The sequence below is a fragment of the Oryx dammah genome, unplaced genomic scaffold (genome assembly GCF_014754425.2).
Source record: "Oryx dammah isolate SB20612 unplaced genomic scaffold, SCBI_Odam_1.1 HiC_scaffold_2, whole genome shotgun sequence".
In the NCBI taxonomy this organism is placed as follows: domain Eukaryota; kingdom Metazoa; phylum Chordata; class Mammalia; order Artiodactyla; family Bovidae; genus Oryx; species Oryx dammah.
Window position 1 is genome coordinate 194027533 of NW_024070186.1, and position 16471 is coordinate 194044003.

The following is a 16471-nucleotide window of genomic DNA, read 5'->3' on the forward strand; positions in this document are numbered from 1 at the left end:
AGCGGAACAACCTATTCTTAAGTTATCTGCGAGAATGGATTCTGGGTTGTACGGATGTGTTTCCCAGGGAAGCCAAGAGGGTGCAAGCTGGGAGGGTGCTCGGGCTCAAGCAGCCACCCACTGGGCACATGTGGATACAGCCCTTTGCCTGGCGCTGTAGTGGGGTACCGCGGGACGACCTCACCCTGCAGGAACCCGGGGACTCAGCGTCACCTGTGACCACAGCTGACCGGCTCCGGCCTGTGTGCACGGTCCTGGGAGTGAGAGGTCAGAGCCTGAGGCAGGTGGCAGGGCGCGCTCCTGGCAGAGCCCTTGCAGTCTGCAGGAAGCCCCGTCTGGTGGGAGGCCCACAGCCACACCGGACCTGAGCTCTAAGACCCATCCACACTCCAGGTTCGGTTGTGCCACTGAGAAGTCCTCTGACCCCAAGAACATCCAGGCCTCCCCTTTCCAGCTTTAAATAGAACCTACGGACTCTGCTGCCTCATGCCCAGCACGGACCAGGAGGTCGCTGAGCTTCCATCCCAACTGAAGGTTCCCGGGAAGGCCTCCTCCGGACTCACCTTGGCCAGGTACTTCCTCGACTTGCTCTCATTCTGGTGCCGGCACGCGTGCAGGTAGCAGGTGATGGCGGACACGCCGAGATGCAGCTGCCGCTCCTTGACGAAGATGTTCTCCAGGTAGTCGCCCCACATGGCCCAGGCTTTCACCAGCACGTCATGCATCTGCACAGCGGCAGAGAACGCTTTGTTCGCTTCCTCAGACCTAGGAGGACACGAATTGAGACCGTGAGCACCACGGAATAGGAAACCAACTGGTGTAAAGTGACTGATTTGGTGGCAGTTGGTACATTTAAAATGCCGTGTGACCACTACCTCTACGGAGGCTGCGAACCTTGTCATCACCCCCAAGGAAACCCCGACCCACGAAGCACCACTCTCCACTGCCCCCAACCCCCAGCCCCAGTGGCCACCCATGGAGTTTCTGCTGCTCTGTCTCGGTAGACTGACCACCACACATCTCACATTAATGGACCCACGGACGGCGACTTTTTGTGTCTAGACTCTTTCAATCAGCCTCAAGTGTTTTTTGAGGTTCATCCACGCTGACGTTCATGTCAACACTTCACTCCCTGGAGAAGGAGATGGCAGCCCACTCCAGTATCCTTGCCTGGGAAATCCCATGGACAGAGGAGCCTGGCGGGCTATACGGTCCATGAGGTCACAAGAGAGTCAGACATGACTTCGCAACTAAACAACCACCACCCCTGCCAAAGGTTTAAAGTAAAACATAATGTACGTATCTTGCACAAAGTCAGAAATACTCAACCCATATTTAAGAGCTGTGTTATGTATGCTAATCCAAGAGGGTCTGGTGATCCCTGTGATTAAAGAAACACAAGGTTTATGTCTGCTGTGGAGAAGCAGCAGCATCTCGGCTACTGTGGATCACCCTGGAAACATCCCATCCCTGCTCCCAATTACTTAGATTGTTGAAGCAAAGACAATTTGGTTTAATGAACACAAAACTGCTTTCAAGGTCTCAAAAGGTTTACAGTGATACAGAAAAGGCAAGCATAGAAACTAATAGTTATAATACAAGTGCTAAGTAAAAGGTATGCTACAAGATTTAGAAGAGGGAGTGATTAATTTTGGAGCTGGACGGGCTTAATAAAGCCTTAGGGAAGAAGTCATGTTTGAGCTGGGTTGTGAAGGATGATGGAGTTCACCAGAACTCAGGATGAAAGGATGGTAATGAAGAAAGGGGGGCCATGGAGAGTCCTGCAGAGAGTTCTCACAGCCGGTTAGTCTAGCGTGAAGCACTCTGATGGGAGACGGGCAGGAGAGGTGGGTGTGCGCCAGATCACCGAGGGCCACCGTGCTCACAAGAGAGAGACCAGGGTGCGGTGAGGAGCCAGGGCAGGGTTGAGCAGAATAGTGGGGTGATCCTTCTGAGACACAAATCTGACCACTTTGTGACCATGTTGAGAATGTGTGGGAGAGTGAAGAAGCTGGAGGCAGTCAGGAGGCTTGAATTGAGGCAGTTGCAAATGCATGTGGGGTGGGTATGTTTGAGAGGTATGCTGGAGAACTGCACGGACTTGATTTCATAATTAAATGAAAGAGAATGTGTGTGTGTGTGTGTTAGTCACTCAGCTGTGTCCAACTCTTCGCAACCCCATGGACCGTAGTCGGCCAGGCTCCTCTGTCCATGGAATTCTCTAGGCAAGAATACTGGAGTGGGTTGCCATTTCCTCCTCAAGGGGATCTTCACGACCCAGGGATCAAGCCTGGGTCTCCTGCATTGCAGGCAGATTCTTTACCATCTGAGCCACCAGTGAAACCCAAAATGAAGGGGTGCAAAGCTTTAATCATTTAGAAAAATGTTAGCTATATTTTTAATATTGTTGACATTTAAAATCATTTAAGCATCAGACTGGCTTAGGTAAAAACTTAATAGGGAATTTATAAATGTGGAAAGAAAAAATATTAAACACACTTCTAATGAAGGTAATATTTTCAAAGCATGAAATAAATCATTGGATGAAAATGTCATAGATCTGCTATTTGAATTCAGACTTACCAGCCTTATTTGTAGTGATTTTCATATAACAAGTTTCAACAGGTAAAAAACTCAGACTACCATAGCTATCGCATCTTCGAAACGGAATATCCTACAGTTTTAAAAATCACGGTTGTATTTATTCTGTGCTTGAGCTTTCATGATAAAACTCATGTCTGTCCACATATAAGCCATGGCTGAATTCCTAGATCAAAGATTTCAGAAGAGATTTCAGCAACGTTCTTCATCACACTATCTACTCACCACAGAAAGCCTGGCCCCCTCTGCCCGTGATGGAGCATGGAATTTTCAGGTCATTCAAGGGGTCACTTTCTGTTAAAAAAGGCTTTTAATTCTTACTAGTAAATAAAAGTTACTTATTTCCTAGTGGCTCAGACGATAAAGAATCCACCTGCAATGCCAGAGATGGAAGATCCCCTGGAGGAGGGCATGGCAATCCACTCCAGTGTTCTTGCCTGAAGAATCCTCATGGACAGAGGAGCCTGGCGGGCTATAGTCCATGGGGTCTCAAAGAGTCGGACACGACTGAGCGACTAGCACAGCAACATATTAAAGAAAATACCACTTCATTCTTTTTTCATGCTGGATAATATTCTACTGTTTGTACACACCACATTTTGCTTATCCAGTCATTTGAGTAGTTTCAATATTCTGCTACTGTAAACAGAACTCTGTGAACCTTCATGAGTGACTACCTGCTTGAGCTCCTGTTTTCAACTCTTTTCCATAAATACCTAGGAGTGGCACTGCTGGGACATAATTCTTTGTTTCTAGTTTTTTGAGGACCCACCATACTGGATTCCAGTTGATTGACCCCTCCTCTAAAGCAGGAATCATCTCCATAAAAGGGATCAACTCTATTCCCAAGACAGCACATTGAGAAAATGGGGCAATGAAACCGTTATTGGCAGTTCCATGGTCAAGGAACTCATAGTTAAAAAGTACCACACTCAAGCCAGTTTTCTGATCCTGCTGCAAGTTACTGCTTTCCTAGAGATACAAAAGCTGAACACCATGTCTGACGACTGATGCCAACTCATGTCAACTTCTGGCTTCATCTTCACATTGCTTTTAGGTTACAAACAACTATTTAAATACCCTGATGAGTCTTTCTCTCACCTGCCCCCTACATAACATACATACTTGTTAATCTGAGCCAAGAACATCCCCTTCAGTGCATAAAATTCAGCTGTCATCTCTTTCGTGAAGTATTTTAAGTTTGTAGATTCAATAACTTCAAGGCCCTGTTTGTAAAAACAGAAAGGTTCTTGAACTTGCTAGACACTCATTGAAAACCTCATTAAAATATTGATCCAGGCAGTTAAGTCCTAAAGGTCACTGACAAATCTATTTTAAACTGATGAGGCTTGCCTACCTAGAATATTTGTTGACTGACAAGGAGTATTTAAACTGAATCACTAAACACAAATTCAGTTCCAGACACCTTAATGGTATTATTTTTTCCAAAGCTTTAGATATCTTGTCAGTTTGATTGTTTTTGATTAATTTTCCTCTGAACATAGCCCAAATCTATCATATACCCTCATAGTCCTGCAATTTTTAGTTTTCGTTCTATAACTACATTACCCAAGTATATGGCAGATTAGAGGCTGTGGCATATAATTCAAATACTCAAGTGGCTTCCTGTCCCTTTCTCATTCTGGCAGAACTGCTCCCCGAGACCAAGGAGTCCTGTAGCGGTCCAGTCCCTTTCCCTGTCGTGGTCCAGTCCCTTTCCCTGTCGTCTGAGCCAGGAGCTAGCCCAGGGACCCTCACTGCCAGGGCAAGGACGGGCACTGGGTCCACCAGGCACCCTACCTGCATACACTCGTTCTTGCCCATGACGCCTGCCAGCTGGAGGTAGCATTTGACCTGCTGCCGAATCTTCTGGAAGCAATCCACAATAGGGACGGTGGGAATGGTGTGGATACGACTTAATATGTCCAGAGCCACATTGACCAGGCCCTGCTTCCGGGCAATTTTTCCATACTGGATGATTGCTGAAGCCGACGCGTGAACCCCAAGCATAGCATTGTTTGAACTTGGGTCGTGCTGAGAACTGTTTTCATATGCAGTTACAATAGCTGGAGAGGCAAGAAGTGACATTTCAGTCCACGTCAGACATTTCTCAGCTTAAGTCTTAAATAAAAAATGGAAAACAAACAGGGTGGCTTATGAACATGGGAAGCTCTGTGATCAGCCCACGTTACTCTCCCTCACATTTGCATCAGAAGGATGATCTAAGAAGCACTAACTCCTCAGTGGAGAATCACCCTCTTGGCTAAGGCTGCTCTGGATAAAAAGAGGCCTGGCAGGTCTAGGGAAAGCAGCAGAGGGGCCCAGGGAAGCTGAGCAAGGCTCCACCCAGCCCCCCGAGAGCAGGTCTTAGGAGTGGGGGCACCTTCAGAACAAAAGGGCCACGACCCAGAGCTCTGATCCCACTGGTCTGCGCCCCTGGTGCCAACAGGCAGCTGTTTGGCAGCAAGGCTGTCCTGGGTGGAGAAAGGCAACAAACAGGGAGAGAAATTCTTCCCCTCTTTCACCACCTTCATCTTTATTCTCGTCATACCAACCACCTCTACCACACCTGCCAAGAAACAGAAGATTCGGTGAAAGAAAAAACAAACAGAAAAAGAACAAACAGGAAAACACAACCAAGACACGAAACCAGAACAGCGGGCGTCTGGAAAATTACATGGTGGAGGCATGCCGGACCAGGCGGGTTTACCCTGGTAATGGTGCTGCCGCCACATGAACACGCTGCTCCAGTGGGAGAGGTCGTCCGACACGATGGGCAGCCGGTTCCGCCACGTCTTCACCACCGTCTTCATGTCGTGCAGGCTGTTGTTCCTCCCCAGGTTGGTGGGCTGCAAGCCTGCGTTGATCTGAGCAGCCTCCTGAAGCTCGATGATTTGCTGGGCTGCCTAAGGGGACCAGGGTGAGATATTCCACGGTGAGCAGGGCACGAGGATTAGATGAGGAAGGCAAACCAGAGCCAACTGGGAGTGTCTCCTGTGAAGGGCCCAGGATTCAAGGGGATGCTCTGGGATTTACTCAGATGTAGCATCTAACTTATTCCATGCCTCACACACGACTCTCGGGATACAAGCACCCCCACTCTTAAGACCTCCGCCTCCAGCTGCTGTGACACTGCAGCCTGGAGAACAGCGGGGTCCACGCCGCCCCCCTCCCGCCCCCACAACTATCCCTTTGCCCTCCCTCTGGCCCCCGCTGGGTGTGGCTCTCGGTAGGTCTTCGACAATGCCTCCTGCCCTCAAGCTTTCCTCCGTCAACATCTGAACCCCGGGGCCACGTCAATCATCTCGAACACAGCTCTGATGCTCTCTCCCGGCTGACACGTGCATTCTCACCACCCACCTACCCATCTGTCCAGGGGCCCCCTGTACACCCCAACACATGCCACTGGCTGCAAACGTGCGGTGCCCTCTGGAGCCCCTCTCGGCTGGGGGTGGGGGGTGGGGCGCAGCTCTGAGCCTTCTCCCACGCTGTTAAATTTCACCCGCCATTCCCCACAGCGATTCTTCCCTTCTCTGAATCGTGGGTTTATCTGTGTTTGCACACGGCTCCGAGTCACAGATGCCCCCGTAAAACTTGGGTTCTTACGGATATGTCCTCTCTCTCCAGCCTAACTCTTCGAGGAGAAATGTTTTTAAATTCTCTGAATCGTCTGAACTCCCAAACACAGCAGCAAGTTCAGGACACAGTATCCTTTTGTTTGCTCTTAATTTTAAAAATTGTCTACAAGAATTCACACTTTCCATCTGTATCTATACTTCTAGTTCACTACACTCAGATTTCTGAACCCTTAATCTAATCTTTCTTCCCACCAAAAGCTTACTGAAGACAGAACGACAGGGTATTTGTATTGGAACAGCTTTACCGAAGTATAATGTCAACCTCACTGAGAGCACCCGTTCAGGTGTACGGTTCATGATCTTCCTTAACTCACCATGGTGTCATGTCCCAACACACTCATCCTAAGTTGAAAATATCTGAAGTTGAGAATGCGTTTAACACACCGAACCTACCAGACATCCTAGTTTAGCCGACCTGAATGCGCAAAGAACACTCACACTACCTAACACAAGGCCTGTTTAATAACGAAGCACTGATTTTCTCACATAATGAAAGTGAAAAGCAGAACGGCCACCAGCAGGCAGCTATCCGCCGTCAGGATCTCATGGCTGACCAGGTGCTGACGCTCGGCGCCACCGCCCAGCACCAGACAGCATCGTGCACGCATGTTGGTCCAGAAAAACATCCAAACCCAGCATTCGAAGTATGGTTTCTACTGAACATATACTGCTTTCAGGCCCAAAATAATAGATACAAAAAGGGAAAATATCAAACCAAGAAGATAAAACTGCTTTGATGAACTTCTGGTTCATTATGACAAAGACAAGATAATCTAACAGGATAATCTATATTAATAACTATATAATTTTAAAAACCTATAAAAAATTACACTATAAAAATCAATGTACCAGTTTGAAGTCTCAGAACTACTCTTTCCAGAGGAAAAAAAGTGTGAGCATTCTGAACTACTGTTAAAACGGCAGCCTATAGTTAGCCCTCATTCAGCCACACTGGGAGCTGCTCTGCGCCAGGTGAAAGAGGTGGAGAGCTGGCGCGGCCCAGGGTGTGTGCATGTATCTGCACATATGTACGTGCGCGTGCACACACACAGGGGCTGGGAGGATGGGAAGAAGGAATTTCCACGCAGGGGGCGGCGTGCGCAAGGGGCTGTGCGGAGTCACCGACCGGTGGCCCGTGTGGCTGAACGAGTCAGAAACAGGATGAAACACAAAGGAAGAAGCCGAGGTGCAGACCACTTAACTGCAGCCTTGGAGTCTCAGATGGAGAGACCCCTGCTCAGACTGAACAGCAGCATCACACTGAGGCTGGGATGGCGGGCATCAGAGCATAATCCTCAAGCAAGAAAACCATCACAGTCACCCCTGAGGGAGGCCTTCCGTCACTGAAACCCCCGGACACCCCGAACACCAGAAGCCACGTTTCAGTCCTCTGCCTTCTGACTCTAGCCGTCCTCTCGCCGAGCCCAAGTGCAAATGGCGGGGAGGACGGGGGAAAGTTTCCTCTGCTCTCCAGCTCCCTCACAGCCCTCAGCCTGGATGGGAGGGACCCCGTCCCTCTGCCGGGAGGGACCCCCTGGAGAAGGGACCTCCACCCCTGGAGACGCTCCCTGCCCGGAGAAGGGCCCCCTCCCCCCGAGAGGGCCCCCCCTCCCCAGAAGAGCCCCCTCTCCCCTCTGGAGAAGGCCCCTCTCCCCCCAGGAAGGGCCCCCTCTCCCCCCTGGAGAAGCCCCTCCCTCGGAGAACCCCCCCCGACAACCGGGACAGGCCCCACCTGGAGCAGGGGTGTGTGTACGTGTGACACCACGTGGGGCAGCCGCCGCCACTCGCGGATGGCCAGGCTGCTGGCCATCTCCACCAGGCGCTCGATGAAGCTCAGCTGCTGCTCCTCGGGGTGGCAGATGGCCAGGTACCCGCGGTACATGTTGACCTTCCAGGCCATCTCCTTCGGACAGCTCACCTCTACCTGGGTGGGGAAGAGGATCACACGGAGGCAGTGGGTATACTTCCTCTCAGCGCAGAGAGTCAAAAAGCAAACTTTCTGGTAGCCAGCTATGCAAAGCAGTAAAGAGCAATTAAGCTACAGACAGACACTCATTTTCTCTGGAGAAATAACGCATTAGATATTTTTCTGAACACTCTCCTTTTCCAAACACCAAAGTGTGGCCAATCTCTCTGGCTACGAAGCCTTGCCACAGGCTCCTTGCTTTAAGACCACTTTTAGTTCCAAAAAGGGGAAACTGATCAGATTCTGTTATGACAGACCAGGTGAAAAACCTACAAAGTCGGCCGGGAACTTCAAAAGGCTTAAATACGTGCTCATCTCCACTCTGCTAAGTATCAGTACAATTTTGAATTGTCTCCAACTCACACTGTTATCCTGAAAAATCAGTCTAACTTGCTCCACATCATACACGGAAGCAGAAGGCAGTGATTCAGGCGTCTAAGAATATGAGTGAACATTCACAAACTTTACTGTCATTTAAGTCCACATTTATTATCCACTGCAAAATGTTCCCCAGATCTCTCTCGCATCCTGGTTATCAGTTCTACTGATGAAGCAGACGGAGCCCAGAGCATCACATTTGCCCCCTAAGCCCAGGCGGAGGCTCTAGGTGTGCCCTGGAAAGCCCCCGTGTTTGCCCAGCACCTTCTAATGAAGGTGTTAGAACTCATGGCATCTTATCAGCCTTTGACTTATCAGCATCTTAAAACTCTTATCAGCATTTTAAAAACTGTAAATTAAAAAAAAGTCTTTTCAAAAATAACCTCTTTGTATATAAGAAGATGAAAGAACACAGAAATGTTCTTGAAAGAATTTTACAGGACTTGCTGTAAAAACATCAGTAAGACATTCATTCGGAAGCACCTCTGAAGTGACAATGGAAATGGCACATCAGAGCCGCGCGGCTCTCAGTCCAGAGGGGGCGAGAGCAGTGATGGTGACGCGCTGTCCTGACACCAGCCCTGTCTGCTGACGGCTGACCCTGGAGCAGTCACGTCCCTGGCCCCTCCTGCTTCTCAGTAACCCAACCGTGAAGAAACTCAGGGAGGCAAACTTGTGAACACAACTGCTTCCTACAAGGTCCTTTACGATCACAACCTACCGTCTCCCATCTTCCGGACTTAAACACTTGTTAAGACAGGACTTGTTCAATCACACCTACTCTCTGGAACATTAAGAACAACAGCATCTCATTTTTCCTCTGCTGGAAAATATTACCTCATTTATTAAATCGAACCAAGAAATTATGGGGCTAGCAGACATAAGAGAAAGATTTTTTTTGAAGTACTGGTAAATGAGTAAATAATTCAGTACTATCAAAAACATTTGAAATCAATTTCTTGCAGATTACCCATAGTGCTCATTAATATACTCTGAGCTTTTTCTAACCAGTAAGTGCCTTAAAACTGGGGGAAAATAATCAAGAACTTGTAAAAGAAGAAACTCATCTGTCAGACCTATGGTCAGTATGATACTGCACACATCCTGCTAAGTGAGACCTCGGAAAGGAGAAAAAGAAACATTAGAGTGAGCTATAAATATTTTTATATTGGTATAAAATAAAGCAGAATAATTATCAGAATAAAGGACATTAAAAATAAATTAAAAAAAAAAAAAAAAAGAACCACCAATGTTAAATGCAACCTGTCAGTAAACTATTTTTGTTTACTTACATAGTGACTGGTCTACTTCTCAGAGTAACTCTGCATCAGAGAAGCCATTTCCCCGATCCCAACTGAAAGTCCAGACCCCGGGCTCTATAACCTCCCTGCAGTTAATGGTTTGTGACTATTTCAGTTCTTGCACCTTTCACATTTTGTTCAAAAGCAGCAGCAGTGGCGAAATAAGCACGGGAGCCACAACACGGGTAAAGTTTTAAGTCAATCCTTTCAAACACAGTGGCCTGTAACCTCCGTGTGCTTTGAGCCTACACATTAAGAAAGGGAAATCACTGGTGTGACTGTAAATACGCCCTCACCAGGCAAAGGGGCAAGGTGAGAGCAGGACTGCAGTACAAACCCCTAAGCCCCGTGGCACGGACACCACAGGGCAAAGGTTAAAACCTGAGCAGGAAAGGGGCACCAGGGGAGAGAGACACAGGAGGGAAAAGAGCGAGCCACAGGCTCGGCTGCGTCGGCAGAGGCTGAGACGCTGGCAGGGACGGGGGCCCGGGTGGCAGGGCTGGGCCGTCAACCCCGGCTGCCCACGCGCCGCAGAGGCTCCCAGGGCGAGAGAGACCCGCACCTCGGTGCCCACTCTCCTGTCTCACACTGAACTCCTCTGGATGGAGTTTAACTTCTGAAAAACGTGCAGCTCAACCAAGTTAAGGGCTCGACTTCACCGGCACGACACGGTCGCCACTTCCGTAACACAAGACACGCCTGCCCGTGACGCTGCTTTTCGCGCCGCAATCTCACCGACACCCCGGCCCTGTGCCTGCACTACACTCACACGTGCAGCTCCTCTGCCATCCAATCCACCAGCAAAACGGCCTCTGCTCTGCCCAGTTTCCACACCTGATGCTTACTGTAACTGAAGGAGGAACTGAAACTAAGTTATCATTTAACTCAGACTCAGGAAAGATTTTCGTGAAAACCAAAAGTAACTCTTACTTCCCAGGAGCTATCTTGCATCTGCCAAGGTGCCCCGCGTGATGAGACTCGGGGCTTTGGAGAAAGGGTCCCCCGTGCCTGCAGAGACTGCACCCTGAGCGTGGACAGGTCATGCTGCGGGGGGTGCAGTCCTCACCTGCACCAGCGCCTCCTTCACAGCGGTCCAGTTGGACACCCGCCAAGCACACTCCAGGACCAGGTAAGGGTTGATGTGACCTTTGGACTGGCCGTACTCCGTCAAGGCTTCCCACTGGTTCAGCTCCTTGGAACACCTGGAGACCAAGGATCGGCCCAAACTCAGTGATTTTAAGCCACTTCCATAACACAGAAAGGGAAAAAGTTTCCCCCAGCAGAGAAGGGTGGGCTTCTGTGGGGTGCCACAGTGCCCGGGGCACTGAAGCAGGGGCCCCCTGGAGCAGCAAGAACAGCACCCCCACAGCAGAGCAGAGCTCCGGGCCAGCGAAGGCAGGACTCAGTCACTTTCTCCAACACACACTCAAGCACCCGAGCCTTTAACAGCTGTTTCTCCATTTTTGTTTGTACTTTTCTTCGTGGGGCCATAAAGAGAGCAGCAAAGTCCCTTTCTAAAAATACTTGTCAGGGAAAATTTCAGGCTTTCCGCTGGCTCCCTTCAGTGACCTCTGGCCGCGTCCCCGCGCAGCTCACCGGATCCAGTGGTCCTCCCAAAGCTGGTACTCTGGGAAAATGGCAGGGGAAGCGTTGCTCCTCTCGTGTTCCTTCTTGGCTTTATCCATTGCCTTTTCATACGACTCTTGTGCCTGTAAAAGTTAACAATGCTTTCAAACTGCTGCTTAACTAGCAACTGCTGCATGACCACTGCTCAATTACTTAGGGCAAGCCAGATCGCAGACCTGGGGCCGTTTCGGGCTCTCAGCGTCTCCACCCAGGGAATGAGAGTGGATGAGCTGGCGGCTGAGTCCCCGCCCCGAGCAGAAGCAGCGGGACGTCGCGCAGGTCGCCACCCGTCAGTGATGGCAGCCGGGCCACAGCTATGCCTCTGCTTCTGGAATTTCTGTGGCTCGGCATCCTACCCGGGGCTGCGGCCATGCTCAGCGACCCCACTGCCGAGCAAGGACGGGCAGGGGGACCAAACTCTCACGCTCCACCAATCCCAACGAGACAGAGGACTGCAGAAAGGAAGCATCCACACCGGCTACGCTGACAGTAAAGAATTTACGACTGAGCATCAACGTTCACGTCTCTAAAACTGAGACTTCAATCTCAGAGTCTGTATTGGATAAATACGTGCTTCCGAGAAATCAGGAGACTTCTTATTTAGACAGGAACTGCCTTGAGGCCACAACGCCGGAGCCTCTGTGAGCGCCCTCCACCACCCACGAGGCCCAGCGGCGCTACCTGCTCGAAGAAGCCGTGCTGCTCGTAGGCGATGGCCGTGGCCGTCTCCGAGTACTTGCAGCGCTTCTGCCACAAGCCCGCCCACATGTCCTCCTCTTGCAGCAGAGAGTAGAGCTCCGCAAGGGAGTCCAGGATCTCCTGGAACAGAACGCGGTCTCTGAGTGCTCGGGGGAACACCGTGTTTCCCTGACAGGGCGACTGCACGGCCCCTAATCTGAACGGGGGAGGCGAGGCCTCACCTGCTGGGGTGGAGTGATGCTCTCCTGCTCATAGAACTCGGCTGTCTGCTTGGGCTTGATCTGCAGGCTCAGCCCCTTCTCGAAGGCCTGGTGCTCCAGCATCAAGGTGGAGCGGAACCAGAGGTTGTGGGTCTTGCCCAGGTACTTGAGGACGCAGGGCCGGATGGGGATGGGCGGGACGCACTGGGACATGGCCTCCACGAAGCAGTTGAGGGCGCTGGGCTGGCAGTCCCGCTGCAGCTGGTGGCTGCCGCTGCACAGAAACGGGCTGATCTCGCCCGCCAGAGCCTGAAACCCAAGCACGCGTTGGGGCTGGCTGGGGCCTCGTGCGAGAGCCAGCCCGCCTCCGTGCCTCCCCCGGCGTCTGGCATGCATGAGATAGGTGACTCACACCTGGATAACGCTAGTTTCCTCAGCCTTTGAAACTTCATCAAGAGTTTCTTTCACGAACACTCCTCAAAAGCTAAAACTGCATTTTTCAAAAGAGGATTTAAAGAAAACACAGACTCACATGCTGCTGTCTGTCAGACAGGATCTTCCACAGCCTGGGGAAGAGCTGGACCCACGTCTTCTCAGCCAGCGTGGTGGAGATGTGGCAGAGCTGGACGAAGGCACCAAGCAGGGCTCCCGTCTGCAGGGGGAGAGATGGTCTGGCGCCGGGCCCCCGCCACGCGGGTGCCGCCCGAGCTCCCTGCCCAGGAAGGAGGACCACCCACTCTACCCGATGCCGCTCCACTGCCCGACGTTCAGAACCTGAACAGATGCTGTGCCGAAGTGAAGCCCGAGCTCTAGGCACCACAGACCCCTCCTGCTGTGCTGAGCAGCTAGCACAGACACGGGAAAGGCGCTCAGTGACATGCCTATATGTCTAACTTCCCAGGGCACCTCCTAACATTACTGATTTCACCATATCCGAGAAGTACGAACACCATGTTGACCCGGAAAGTGCAAGCAAGAGATATACAGATACCATCAAAGAGAGGCTGCTGAAGATACCAAGGGGAAACAGAAATATACGCATAGGATCTATGTTATTTGCCAACAAGCGTCAAACTGAAGAAGAAATAAGAAACCATGAGAGGTCGGAGTCTCTGCAATGAACGGTGGGCAGATGGAGAAGTGACTGGAATGGACAGGACGGGACCAGAACGCCCCACAGCCGGGGACCCAGTGGGCACATCACGTCCACAAACGTGGCTGCCTCCGCCCACAGCTCCGCTGTCTCTAAGGTGTGAATTTCTCACAGTCAGGTTTCTGGCAGCTTGAAGCCCACCTCCCCACACAGCAACACACAGCCATCACAGAGGGGCTCAGGCACACGCCTGCCAGCCCACGGTGGGCCCTGCGGCTGAGACAGAGACACGTGTGTCAAGATCATGTTCTCGCTTTCACCCAAGAGCAGACCAGGAAGGGAGCTAACCCCAGACCACGTCCCTGTCAAAAACACAGAAGCCCAGGATACAAACATTCCACAGAAAGGGGAAGAAAAGTCAAGTGAAGAATGCTCCTGTCTGCTACTCAGGCTGCCTGCGTGGAAGGCTGCGATGAAACCAGCCTGGCTGCCCCGACACGGCCGCTCCCCGCCCACCGGGCAGGCGGCTCCTGGCTCCACATTAACATAGCAGAGGCCAAAGCTCTCAGTGGCCACGGACCTGCCCCCAGAAATGCTCGCCTCGAGCTGTGAATGGGGGAGCCAGTGGCTCAAGGACTGTTCAAAATATCGGGGCAGCGGGGAGACGGGAGAGCCACCAACATGCACAGACCTTCACTTCTCGGAGCGTATCAAGGAATTTGTCATGTCTGTTGGTTAACATGTGCAGCTGGTTTCCAATGTCCTTCTCAGACAGCTCTTTGGTTTTGGGCGTGCTGGTCTGATCTCCAGGAGCCAGTTCAATATCTATCTCTACATCCTAAAGAATACAAAAAACAAATGTGCAAAACCAAACGGTCAAATAGTTAAAGAAAATCAACACACCCAACTTTCATAAACTTTTTGTTACATTTTTGCCAAGTAAAACTTCAGTTTCCTGGAAGTCTATGATTATTTAAATAATCCTGAGTTCTAAAATAAAAGACAAGCAGATAAAACTAGACCAGATCTAGCGCTTTCTTACATGATGCTATAAAAATGTCAGCATTTTGCTGTCATATTTGGATTATAGAAAGGAAAATAAAAAAGAAAGTACTACTTTAAGCAGTATAAAGACTACTAGGAATCATTGCCTGCCATTCCTGAGAATGCAGCACAGACTTATTTACTTGGATCAAGGCTACCACCGGGGCCAAAGCACAGCGCCTTGTGGGCACAGGGCTTTACACAACTCGTCCCCAAAGAGCAAGGAATCTGATTTCTGTCTGAAGCTTCTGGGAAGTAACAGTCAACATCCCATCACCAGACTGGGCTCAAAGTCAGGTTATGGAACATTTGGTGTGTGCCATTGAGAATGAAAACAAGTCACATCAAAAACGTGAAAGTAAAAGTGAAGTTGTGTCCGACTCCTTGCGAACCCATGGCCTATGCAGTCCGTGGGATTCTCTAGGCCAGAACACTGGAGCGGGTAGCCTTTCCCTTCTCCAGGGGATCTTCCCAACCCAGGGACTGAACCCAGGCCTCCCGCATTGCAGGCAGATTCTTTACCAGCTGAGCCACAAGGGAAGCCCAAAGCTGCCTTTGAGTCACGTCAAAGCTGCCATTCATTCCATAGAGGACTACAGAAAGGAAAGAAGATCCCATCACCAAATGATCTCCTGCTTAGCAAGTGCGAGATGAAAAAAGTTTTAAATTCTTATTTGTTAATGAAATAAGTAAGAGATCTCACATACAAGAAGGGGTACAAACCACCCCTTTCAGAGCAAAGAGAGTGCCTTCCTCCACTAGTACCAACTAGCTGTGTTCGGACACCCAACACTCCAGCCAGCTTGAGCTTCCATGGGCTGACAGCCTAAAGGGCACGTTCACAGATCCATGCCTTGAGGGCCGTCCCCACTCCCACAGGGAGTCCTGACAGCCATCGGGACCAAGGCTCAGCCCTGATGGTTAGTTACAGGCTCCTGGGCTACCCCAGCCAGACTGGGTAAAGACCTAGGAGGGTCAGAGTAGGCGGCCTGTGGAACCAGATAGAGACGCAGCTCCTTCAAGACAGTGTCACTCTCCAGAGCGGTGCTTTAGGATACAACGTGGGCAACTCCTGACTTGGAGAGGACCACCAGCAGAGAGCTAAGACACTGTCCTCAGCAGCACCAACTTGTGATAAGTGACTGCTCTCAAAACTGAATGGCAACACCAGCTGCTCATCAGTTCTACCCTGAAATCTTGCCATCTGCGCCATGGACATACCCTGGGGGCACTGTGCTCAGCGAAATACGCCAGACCAAGACAAAGACCCACACAAGATCATAAATACAGAACAGACGGGCGGCTGCCAAAGGCAGGAGGTGGGAGGTGAAACGGGCAAAGACACGCAGAAGGCACAAACTTCTGGTTATAAACCCATCACAGGGGTGTCATGTACAGGATGGGGACTGCAGTTAATGCTGCTGCCCTGTGTATCTGAAAGTTGCTAAGAGAGTGAATCCTAGAAGCCCTCGTCACAAGAAAGAAGTCCTTAACTATGTGTGGTGATAGATGTTAACTATACTTATGCTTTGCACTGCGGTGTTGGAGAAGACTCTTGAGAGTCCCTTGGACTGCAAGGAGATCCAACCAGTCCGTTCTGAAGGAGATCAGCCCTGGGTGTTCTCTGGAAGGACTGATGCTAAAGCTGAAACTCCAGTACTTTGGCCACCTCATGTGAAGAGTTGACCCATTGGAAAAGACTCTGATGCTGGGGGGCAGGAGGAGAAGGGGACGCCAGAGGATGAGATGGCTGGATGGCATCACTGACTCGATGGATGTGAGTCTGAGTGAACTCTAGGAATTGGTGATGGACAGGGAGGCCTGGCGTGCTGCGATTCATGGGGTCGCAAAGAGTCCGACATGACTGAGCGACCGAACTGAAGTGATACTTACTGTGATCATTTCACAACACACACAAATACCAA

General features: G+C 50.6%; 1 protein-coding gene across 7 annotated transcripts in view; it reads right to left on the reverse strand.

The window, feature by feature from the left end:
- The window catches only part of LOC120880122 (transformation/transcription domain associated protein), a 90157-nt gene that overhangs the window by 14213 nt on the left and 59473 nt on the right, over positions 1 to 16471 (reverse strand). For 4 of the 7 annotated variants that reach the window (XM_040263283.1, XM_040263291.1, XM_040263310.1 and 1 more), the window contains 11 exons: positions 14194 to 14340; positions 12942 to 13061; positions 12431 to 12718; positions 12192 to 12329; positions 11481 to 11593; positions 10951 to 11086; positions 7972 to 8163; positions 5312 to 5507; positions 4402 to 4667; positions 3727 to 3827; positions 564 to 765 (listed from right to left, as the gene is read on the reverse strand). In XM_040263283.1, the coding sequence (XP_040119217.1) occupies positions 564 to 765; positions 3727 to 3827; positions 4402 to 4667; positions 5312 to 5507; positions 7972 to 8163; positions 10951 to 11086; positions 11481 to 11593; positions 12192 to 12329; positions 12431 to 12718; positions 12942 to 13061; positions 14194 to 14340 (1899 nt within the window). Of the gene's footprint in view, positions 1 to 563; positions 766 to 3726; positions 3828 to 4401; positions 4668 to 5278; positions 5508 to 7971; positions 8164 to 10950; positions 11087 to 11480; positions 11594 to 12191; positions 12330 to 12430; positions 12719 to 12941; positions 13062 to 14193; positions 14341 to 16471 lie in introns of all 7 variants that reach the window. The other 3 variants (XM_040263266.1, XM_040263275.1, XM_040263301.1) reach the window with 1 other exon arrangement.